General features: G+C 48.5%; 2 protein-coding genes across 2 annotated transcripts in view; both read left to right on the top strand.

The window, feature by feature from the left end:
• The window catches only part of LOC123968066 (NACHT, LRR and PYD domains-containing protein 12-like), a 583,923-nt gene that overhangs the window by 382,440 nt on the left and 190,445 nt on the right, over positions 1-11,038 (top strand). The window lies entirely within an intron of this gene.
• On the top strand, positions 14-7,010 carry chodl (chondrolectin). Its single transcript, XM_046045093.1, has 7 exons — positions 14-1,735; positions 2,190-2,356; positions 2,763-2,920; positions 3,213-3,263; positions 4,445-4,528; positions 4,601-4,697; positions 5,253-7,010. The coding sequence occupies exons 1-7, from the start codon at positions 1,667-1,669 to the stop codon at positions 5,332-5,334; spliced, it is 708 nt and encodes a 235-aa protein (XP_045901049.1). The 5' UTR covers positions 14-1,666; the 3' UTR covers positions 5,335-7,010.

Raw genomic sequence — 11,038 nt, forward strand, 5'->3', positions numbered from 1 at the left:
CACACACACACACACTGTAACACACACTGCCAGTGTTTTGTTGCTGTAGTTTTCTCACAGTGACTGATGTACAGATACCAGCCATACTGTCTCTATGTACAGTGATACAGTCACATCACAAATATAGTCAAGAAGTCTACTTGGTATAGATGGAGGGAGAAGGATGACGAGTAGTCAGAAACCAAAAAAGAGCCAAGCTTCCTAGTCAGAAACCAAGATAGAGCCAAACATTCTAGTAAGAGCCAAGCTCCCTAGTCAGAAACCAAGAAAGAGCCAAACTCCCTAGTCAGAAACCAAGAAAGAGCCAAGCTCCCTAGTCAGAAACCAAGACAGAGCCAAGCTTCCGAGTCAGAAACCAAGAAAGAGCCAAACTCCCTAGTCAGAAACCAAGACAGAGCCAAGCTCCCTAGTCAGAAACCAAGACAGAGCCAAGCTTCCGAGTCAGAAACCAAGAAAATGCCAAACTCCCTAGTCAGAAACCAAGAAAGAGCCAAACTCCCTAGTCAGAAACCAAGAAAGAGCCAAACTCCCTAGTCAGAAACCAAGAAAAAGCCAAACTCCCTAGTCAGAAACCAAGACAGAGCCAAGCTCCCTAGTCAGAAACCAAGACAGAGCCAAGCTCCCGAGTCAGAAACCAAGACAGAGCCAAGCTTCCGAGTCAGAAACCAAGACAGAGCCAAGCTTCCGAGTCAGAAACCAAGACAGAGCCAAGCTTCCGAGTCAGAAACCAAGAAAGAGCCAAGCTTCCGAGTCAGAAACCAAGAAAGAGCCAAGCTTCCGAGTCAGAATCCAAGGAAAAACCAAACATCCTAGTAAGAGCCAAGCTCCCTAGTCAGAAGCCAAGAAAGAGCCAAACTTTCTAGTAAGAGCCAAGCTCCCTAGTCAGAAACCAAGAAAGAGCCAAGCTTCTGAGTCAGAAACCAAGAAAGAGCCAAGCTCCCGAGTCAGAAACCAAGAAAGAGCCAAGCTCCCGAGTCAGAAACCAAGAAAGAGCCAAGCTTCCGAGTCGGAAACCAAGAAAGAGCCAAGCTTCCTAGTAAGAGCCAAGCTCCCTAGTCAGAAACCAAGTAAGAGCCAAGCTTCCGAGTCAGAAACCAAGAAAGAGCCAAGCTTCCGAGTCGGAAACCAAGAAAGAGCCAAGCTTCCTAGTAAGTGCCAAGCTCCCTAGTCAGAAACCAAGAAAGAGCCAAGCTCCCTAGTCGGAAACCAAGAAAGAGCCAAGCTCCCTAGTCGGAAACCAAGAAAGAGCCAAACTCCCTAGTCGGAAACCAAGAAAGAGCCAAGCTCCCTAGTCGGAAACCAAGAAAGAGCCAAGCTCCCTAGTCGGAAACCAAGAAAGAGCCAAGCTTCCGAGTCGGAAACCAAGAAAGAGCCAAGCTTCCGAGTCGGAAACCAAGCTTCCTAGTCGGAAACCAAGAAAGAGCCAAGCTTCCTATTCGGAAACCAAGAAAGAACAAAGCATGAAAGATTAAGCATGAAGCAAGCTTCCTAGTTAAGGCCTAAGGTGTCAACCAACCCAAAGTTGGACTATATTGACAATGACTGTCTTCCTCTCTCAGGTCAGACGTTGTGTTTGGGTGGTCCAGAGCATCCCTGCTATAAGATTGCATATTTCCATGACGTTAAGAGCCGTGTCGCCTTCCAAGAGGCAAATCAGGCCTGCAAGATGGACAGCGGGTCACTGCTTAGCATCGAGAGCCCGGACGAGCAGAGAGACATCGAAAACCTGCTGCAGGTGAGACGGACACCTGGGAACCTATTTAAATGATCTGTAGTGCACGGTCAATGGCGTGTCCAACTCCACAAGGGTTGTATTTAGTCTCTTCATTGATTAGTTTCACTGGATGAACGTGGACTGTGTGTGAAAACTTTTTGGATGTGTAGAAGAACACAGAACAAGAATTAACATTAGATCCTGACCGATCCTGTCGGCGTGCCGGGAGATTTAAATAATCATGTGCCGTGTGCGTAAATGCACACAGGGTCTTTCTTAATGAGGCCTGCTTTATCCGAACTGGAACCCGCCTATAGCAGGGAAATACTACGCCATTGATTTCAGAACAGGTTTTTGTTAAGAGCAACGACACTTGTGCTGCGCCGCTTTGTGCCGGGTAAAAGATACGGCCCGGGTCTTCTTCATCTCTTTGTGTTCCCCCTCTCATTTTTCTCTTCTTCCCACTCGTCTCCAGGAGCTGCGTTCAGGAGCAGTGGGTGGAGCAGGGGGAGGTATAGCAGATGGTGATTTCTGGATCGGTCTGACTCGGAGGGACGGAGTCGATCACACTGAACTTAGCAACACCTTCACTTCCTGTCCACAGCTCTACTACTGGACCGACGGCAGTCTAGCCCCCTTCAGGTGAGTGTGATGTTAATGCTGCATCACGTGATTGACTTGAAACCCCACAAACATAAACAGGATGATCAGGTTGTCACTCCGGCTCTAGGTGAGTAGAACTTTTTGTTATTTATTTGTTGAGGTAGTTTGGAGAAAGTTTCAGAATCGGCTTTATCGCCAAGTAGGTTTATACATGCAAGGAATTTTCTCTGGTGACTTGGTGCATACCAATAAACATAAAATATATAAATATTAAATTGATTTCAATGTTGAATAAAAAAAGAATATGTGCACTCCTAAAATAGGCATCAGAAGGTCGAGTGTGAAATATCTGACAATAACGGACAAACTGCACACCTGCAGGGCAGAGAAACACTAAGGGGGGCGGGGCTTAGCATACAGCCAAGGACTAATGATGATGTTGTAGGAACTGGTATTTCGACGAGCCGTCCTGCGGAGGAGAGGCCTGCGTTGTGATGTACCATCAGCCAACTGCACTTCCTGGTCTGGGCGGGGCTTATCTCTACCAATGGAACGACGACCGCTGCAACATGAAACACAATTTCATCTGCAAATATGAACCAGGTACCATCAGCCAATCAGCTTCACTCTCTGCTAAACTAATCAGGTGCCATCAGCCAATCAGCTTCACTCTCTGCTAAACTAATCAGGTGCCATCAGCCAATCAGCTTCACTCTCTGCTAAACTAATCAGGTGCCATCAGCCAATCAGCTTCACTCTGCTAAACTAATCAGGTGCCATCAGCCAATCAGCTTCACTCTGCTAAGTCTCAAAACGGTTTGCAACATTTTGTTGGTGCTGAACTCGCCCCAGGTACCATCAGTTTGCTGTTTCTTTAATCATTTCTTTCTTTCAGAGAGCCATCTTATGAAGAAACAGGGTGACACACCTGGAGGGCGAGGCACAGGTGAGCAGGAAAGGCTTTATAAGGTCATAACTTGCATTTTTTCCCCTTTCATTTCAAAATGCAAACTTCCATCATTGGAGATCTAACCGCTCCTGTGAGCTAATATATATATATTTTAAAAACATTACCACACATTTATATATATATTGTATACATTTACTCACATTAATATATAGATTCTATATACATTAACACCTTTGTTGGGAGTTGCACGTTACAAAAGTAACGCAGTTATGGTAATGTACTGCTTTTTGTAACACAGTAATATAACGTATTACTAATAAAATTTTGGTAATATTTCAGTAATGCACATTACAACGTATTTTAACTGAAAATTAAGTGGTGTTTTGTTTTTCTACTGCAAAATGTTTCGGCACCAGAAATGAAACTCTTCACGTAAAAGACTAACTATTTTTCTGTGGGGGAGCTCAGATCCATTTAATCTGCACATCTCTAGAACCCACCTCTGCAGGCACATCTTACTATCTGAATAATGCGCTTGTTAAAGAGCACTGAAAGTAACTCAAAAGTAACGCAAAAGTTTTAAAGCATTACAATTCAGACACTGTAAAACTGTAATATAATTAATTACTCTTAAACAACAGTAACGAGTAATCTATAATGTATTACATTTTGTAAGTAACTGCCCAACACTGATTTTTAGATTTTACATAAACTAATGCAAATTTTCACACATCAATGTATAGATTTTATATAGATTCATGCACATTATCACACATTAATACATCAATGTTATATACATTATTATACATTAATATATAGATTTTATATAGATTTATGCACATTATCACACATTAATACATAGATTTTATATAGATTTATGCACATTATCACACATTAATACATAGATTTTATATAGATTCATGCACATTATCACACATTAATATATAGATTTTATATAGATTCATGCACATTATCACACATTAATACATAGATTTTTTGTAGATTCATGCACATTATCACACATTAATGTATAGATTTTATATAGATTCATGCACATTATCACACATTAATACATAGATTTTATATAGATTCATGGACATTATCACACATTAATGCATAGATTTTATATAGATTCATGCACATTATCACACATTAATACATCAATGTTATATACATTATTATACATGAGGTCAACCTGTGCGTGTGTTTCTCCTCAGAGGCGACAGCAGGCGGAGGTGTGGTCAAACAGTCTGCAGGCAGTGAGGAGGTTCCCCCTCAGGTCACCATGGCTGGGGCTTCAGGTACACACTGACCTCTCACTGCCCTCCGACCTTTGACCTCTGCTTTGGTCTCATGGCTCTGTCTCTCTTCAGGCATGGTCCTGGTGTACGTGATCATCCCCACAATCCCCCTGCTGCTGCTCATCCTGGTGGCTTCTGGGACATGTTGTTTTCAGATGCTCAGTAGAAGGTGAGGCAGGAACTATACCTCCCAGCGGCCTCTGCTGCTGTTTACACCGTGACAACGGTTACTGCTGACGATGCAGGCGTGTATTCTGTGTGCGTGCAGTGCTTACTCAGTGATTATGACGGGTCAAACACTCAGATGTCTCGTTAACAAGAGGTGATTTACAGCAGCTGCTGGCTCCGGGCCCTGCTTCGCTCTGTGACGGAGTCAATACCTGGCATCGCTTCACTCTCTCTTTAAATGCAGAGTAATGTTTGTGTGTGAAGCTGCTTTGGGTTTGGAGGAGAGAGACTCGGAGACGAACGGACAAGACTGCAACTTTTGAGAGCCAAAAATAAACGATGTGCTTTAAAATCTAATGTGGCCGCATTACTCTCTGGGAGAAAAGCGGTTTGGCACGCTAACGTTAGCTACTGTTAGTCTAAATAGCCTAAAGCTGGAGGCATCAGTGATGCGTAGCTGGAAGCCACGGTACAATAATCCTCCGATCACCTGCCGCTCATTAGTTAATATCATGGATATGTCGCCCGGCCCTAACATGATGCTCTCTCCCCGCAGCTCTCCCCGCTCCAAGACCACCGTCAACCAATCAAACCTGTGGATCTCCAGGACACCCAAACCGGACAGCATGGAGGTCTGACATCACAGTGACATCATCGGCTGGCGGAGGGGCGACGTCACTTCACTGTTAAACTAATCATCATCATCATCATCGGGCGGTGTTGACGGACAGATTCAGGAGTGGGCGGAGCTTTAAGAGGACAATGATGTCATCGCAGAGGGTGTTTTTTTTTCATTTCTGGAGATTTACTGCAGTTTAACACTTAAGTACAAATAGCTTGAATACTGACCCACCTGATTACTGTGTACTTACACTGCGTCTCTACAGACATGTTCTAGAGTACACACATTACTGCACATGTACATTCTAATACTCACCTGTACAGGTACTTCCCTCTGCTTCCTTTCCTCTCTTCCTATTTTGTGGATGCCTCCTTGCTTCCTTACCCTTCCCCTCCGGGTCTCCTTCTTTCCTTCCTGTTTCCCTCCTTCATCTCGTTCTTCCTTTCCTCTCCTCTTACAGAGAACGCTTCACCCATGTGTTTGAAGTTTAATTGATCGTGTACAGTTAATGAAGTGGGAGTGATCAGCAGCTGAGAGGGAAATGAAGCGTCCTCGGGGGGGTGGAGACTCTGCAGGGGTGCGTTTGATTTGTTAATTTAAAAGAGCCGAGATGAAAGAGAGGAAAGAGGCAGCACATGAAGATTCATTTTGCATCCCGTCTGAGCTGTTAAAAAGTGATCGATCGAATCTGAAACATGCTGAATATTTAATCTCTAAATTTAACGATAAACATCTCAGAAGTTTGTAATGCTTCACTTTAACACTTATTGATCATCTATAATCAGCATATAAACCTGTCAGCGGAGCTCCGCCTCCTGTAAACAGCTGTGTACAGATTATTACTGTTATTAACCAGTTATTACATGTTTATACGCTGACAATCAATAACAGAGTGAAAGTACTTCCTGTTTATCTGCAGAGCTGCTTGTTCCCAGGCGACGTGAACACACCGTGAACTAAAACATGCTTCTTTAAACTGCTCTCAGATCAGCTGAGGAACCTGATCACGTAGAACTGATTTCTCGCCTTGTCTGTTCGGACCGAATACTCACGGTTAGCCGATGACTGTAGCTTGCTAATTAATATTCGCTCTGTAGGTCGATTGAAAGCTTCAGCTGGACCCTGAACACGTCACCATGGAGTAGGTCAGCTCCATCAGCAGATAATCCAGCACAACTTTGTGTCACCTTTTAACGCCCTGGGTGACCTTCAGCGTCTTTTTTGTACGTATAGAGCTCCACGGTCAGGTTAGCAACAATAAATATGCAACAAGTTGTGAAACGTTAAAATTTGGTTAGTTTAGGCACCGAAACCACTCGGGCAGATTTTGGTAACGTTGCTTGCAATAAGTAATATTCAGTGCTGACTTTTTGTTGTGCACGGTGGTCCAGCGTTTAACCCCAGAGCGGCGTGACGAGAGTTAACGAGCGTTTAACCCCAGAGCGGCGTGACGAGAGTTTAAACGCTCTTTCATGTCGTGTGCTTCATTTCTCTCTCAGAATCCCGGCTGACCAAGAAATAAACCCACCAATCAGCCCATTAACTCTGCCTGATTAATGCACCGATACCAAATTAATGGGATTTCACATCGTTCCAAGTTGCTGTCACCATGGAAACGCCAAAGTGTCATCACATGTAGTGGCGTTTGTGTTTGTACGTCTGACAAAGTAATGAATTAAAGTCTTTCTGTGACTCCGAGTGTTTTTATGTGACACATACACACATTTATATCTGTAGACAGTGAGAGAGAGAGAGAGGGGAGGGGGAGAGAGAGAGGGGAGGGGGGAGAGAGAGGGGAGAGAGAGAGAGAGGGGGGAGAGAGAGAGAGAGAGAGAGGGGGAGGGAGAGAGAGAGAGAGAGGCCAGGACAGAGAGGGGGGAGAGAGAGAGAGAGAGAGAGGGGAGGTGTAGAGAGAGAGGGGAGGTGTAGAGAGAGAGAGGCCAGCGCTACGCTGCGTGCTAATAGTGGCGCAGAGGTTACTGAAGTAAACGCTGGACTACAATCCAGCTGAGTTCAGGAGCAAAGTTTTCTGTGGGAGAAGCGAACTCGCTTTGTTGTGGACAAACAGCAGATTGAGTCACAGACAGACACCTGATCTCCATCACGTTTTATTAAAGCGGCAGAACAAACTCATTTCACTTATTCACTGTTCACCAACCTGCCCGACATCTGCAGGAGGTTCTCCCAACGTTCTCTCCTTGTTCTCTATTTCCGGCCGACAGAACAACCTTTGGTCTGTTTCAGTTCCGGCTTCAGGTTAAAAGTTCAAAGACCCGTCCGAGTTCAGGTCAGGAGCGGCCGAACGCCGTCCGTGTCGTCGCTCGCCGCAGCGTCGCAGCCCTCAGTGTCGACGGCCACCACCGTCTCTTCCTGTTTGTACGTCAGAGCGGGAATCATATCGTCGTCAAACAGGATGGGCGGCGCTTCCTCTGCGGGCGCCGTCCCCACGCCGTGCATGCGCTTCCTGTGCTGCTGCAGGTTCCCGCGGCGGTTGAAACGGGCGGTGCAGAGGTCGCAGGCGAACGGCCGCTCCCCGGTGTGGATGATGACGTGTCTGGCGAGCTGCGAGCGGCACTTCTTGTCCTTGCCGCAGATGTGGCAGACGAAGCTCTGCGGCAGGCGCTCTCCGTTGGCGTGGACGACCTCGCGGTGTCTCTTCAGATGGCTGAGGCGTCTGAAGCTGCGGCTGCAGAAGTCGCAGCCGTACGGCCGGACCTCGCTGTGGATCAGCGAGTGACTCGCCAGCAGAGACCTGAACTTGAAAACTTTGCTGCAGATCGGACACGGGAACGCTTTCGCCGTCGTGCTCTTCCTGCGTCCGGCGGGGTGCGCCTCGTTCACTCGGACCCTCAGGTGAACGCGTACGTGGTGCTGCTTCAGGCAGGTGGCGCGCTGGAAGCTGCGCAGACAGATGCCGCAGCGGTGAGGCTTGTCGCCCGAGTGGATGCGTGAGTGCGCGGCGAGGAGCGCTTCAGATTTCAGCCTCTTCCCACAGACGCCGCAGGAGAACGGCGCGTCCGGTGTCTGGTTCTCGTCGCCGTTCCCGCGGTTGGCATGGACAAGGATCTTGTGGCGTTTGAGCTGGTACTGACGGCCGAACTTGCGGCCGCAGATGTCGCAGAGGTGCGGTCGCTCTCCGGTGTGCGTCTGGAAGTGGACGGCCAGCTGCGACCTGCATTTAAACTCTTTGCCGCAGAAGTCGCAGAGCAGCGAGCTCGACTGCTGAGGCTGCGCGGTGCCGTGGACATGGACGATCTTCTTGTGGTGCTCGAGGTCATTGGTCCTCATGTAGGCTTTGGGGCAGAGGTCGCATCGGTACGGTTTAACGCCCGAGTGGATGACCTCGTGCGTTTTCAGCCGGGACCTGCAGCTGAAGGTTTTGCCGCAGACGGCGCACAGCCACGCCTGCACCTCGCGCTGCTTCTCCAGCTTGGCGACGCCGTTGGGGTGCAGCCGGCTCAGGTGGTGCTGCAGGTTGTCGCGGCGGTTGAAGCGCAGGTCGCACAGGTGGCAGGCGAACGGCTTCTTCCCCGTGTGGATGAAGGAGTGTCGCGCCAGACTCGACTTGTTCTTCATCACTTTGCCACAGACGTCACACATGATGCTGTCGGGCTCCAGCTTCACCGCACGGAGAGGTGCACGCTGGGAGTCCGAGTCCAGCTGGGCGTCCGCGAGAGCAGAGGGGGACGGGTGCAAGTCCACGTCTGGGCGGAGACAGGGAGGACGTCAAACTACTGATTAAAAATGATATAATATATAAAAACATATCCTCTGATATTTGATGATGACTGAAGTTCCTCACCTCCCTCAGGTGGAGTCCAGGTGGGATCACCTGTGTCCTCCTCCACCACCTCTTCCTCTTCCTCCTCCGCCTCCTCCTCCTCCTCCTCCTCCTGTTGGGTATCAGTAACAGGTGACCTGCGGCGGCGGCGACGACGGCGACGCTGAGCCGGATTTTGTTTGGCGGCGTTGGAGCTCTGAGGAGGCGGTTTCCTCTGGTTCCTAGACCTGGACTGGGTGGGTTTGGGGGAGGCTTTGATGGCGGGCTGGATGGCTCTGGTTCTGGTCCGGTTGGTGGTGCAGTGCTGCAGCAGAGCGCCACCGTCTGGTCCATCAGGTCTGACCGCAAAACACTGCAGCAGCATCGCAGACGAACCTGCAGACAGAGAGAGATAAAAACCTCAGGAGGACGGAACCACCGAGTCTGTCAGTCCGGACCCGAGTCTGTCAGTCCGGACCCAGATCCTTCAGTCCGGACCCGAGTCTGTCAGTCCGGACCCAGATCCTATAGTCCGGACCCGAGTCTGTCAGTCCGGACCCAGATCCTTCAGTCCGGACCCGAGTCTGTCAGTCCAGACCCAGATCCTTTAGTCCGGACCCGAGTCTGTCAGTCCGGACCCGAGTCTGTCAGACCGGACCCGAGTCTGTCAGACCGGACCCGAGTCTGTCAGTCCGGACCCGAGTCTGTCAGTCCGGACCCGAGTCTGTCAGTCCGGACCCGAGTCTGTCAGTCCAGACCCAGATCCTTTAGTCCGGACCCGAGTCGGTCTTGTAAAGGCCAAAGGGCGTCGTGGTTTCTGTGTGAACTCCTGTGAGGAACACAGGGACGTTTTGTAACGAACACTGAGTCTGACGCACGGCGCAGGATGTTTATGGAGGCGTTTCTGAAGACGCTGACAGTGAAAGTCAGTTTCTCCTGGACTGACTCGTGCTTCTTTATCTTACCGCCTTGTGAGTTTAATGTGCATCGAGGCCGTGGCGTTCTCAGATATAACCGGAGATTTTTCTACCTCAGAGCTCAAGTGAGGTTTTTGAATTTCCAGTTTTGTTTTACAATAAAAAGTCGTGGTCATTTCCTGTTTGTGCTGAGATTCAAATAAAGACATTTACCTGCAGGAGTTCCTGTCTGCAGAACCGTCCGTGTGTCTGGTGCTGGGAGATAAAGTAGAGCCGGGCCGCTCTGCTTTTTATTAACCGGCTGCACCTCGTGAGTCCGTTAGTCTTTCAAAAGTAAACTGTTGTGCTAACTTCTTATAATTTGAACTGTGATTACATTTTAGTTTTATATCCAGGATGTATTTAATAATTAAACATGTTAACAGAGTGACATCACTCGTAAGTCTCTGGTTTCGTTGTAACACTGATAAAGAACTTTTGGAGGGAGGACCAGCAGCAAACCAGTCTAACGCCTGGATCTCCGTCCACTCCCGTTATTAACGTCGCAGCAGCGTCGTGTTCCTGCTTCGACTGACTGATAACGGCCAATCACTCCCCGTTGCCTGGGTAACGGAGTGGCCTCTGACACCGCTCTGGCTCCAGATGTTCTCAGGACAGCTGGCGTTGTGTCTCCGTGAACCAGCGTTTCACACGCGAGCTCAGGAAAACGCCTCCTGCTCAAACACAGAGCTGAATGAACTCGGTCACACGACTCGCCGCCACCTTGTGTCGAAAACACGTCGCTGCGCTCTGCTGCTTCAGTCAACACGCTGATTTTAACAGCGTCTTCAGAAGCTGCTGAACCATCTGGACAGTTCACTTCCTGCTTCCTGTTTATTTCTGTGAAGAGAAACAAAACTACAGCTGCTTAACTGACTGGCTGTCAACTCTTAATCGATTTACTCAGCTGACGCTTTTACCCAAAGCGACTTCCAACAGCTGTCTGAGGGTCAGAGGTCGCACGCCTCTGGAGCAGCGAGGCGTTAGGAGTGTTAGCAGCCCGT

The sequence above is a fragment of the Micropterus dolomieu genome, linkage group LG01 (genome assembly GCF_021292245.1).
Source record: "Micropterus dolomieu isolate WLL.071019.BEF.003 ecotype Adirondacks linkage group LG01, ASM2129224v1, whole genome shotgun sequence".
Lineage (NCBI taxonomy): Eukaryota > Metazoa > Chordata > Actinopteri > Centrarchiformes > Centrarchidae > Micropterus > Micropterus dolomieu.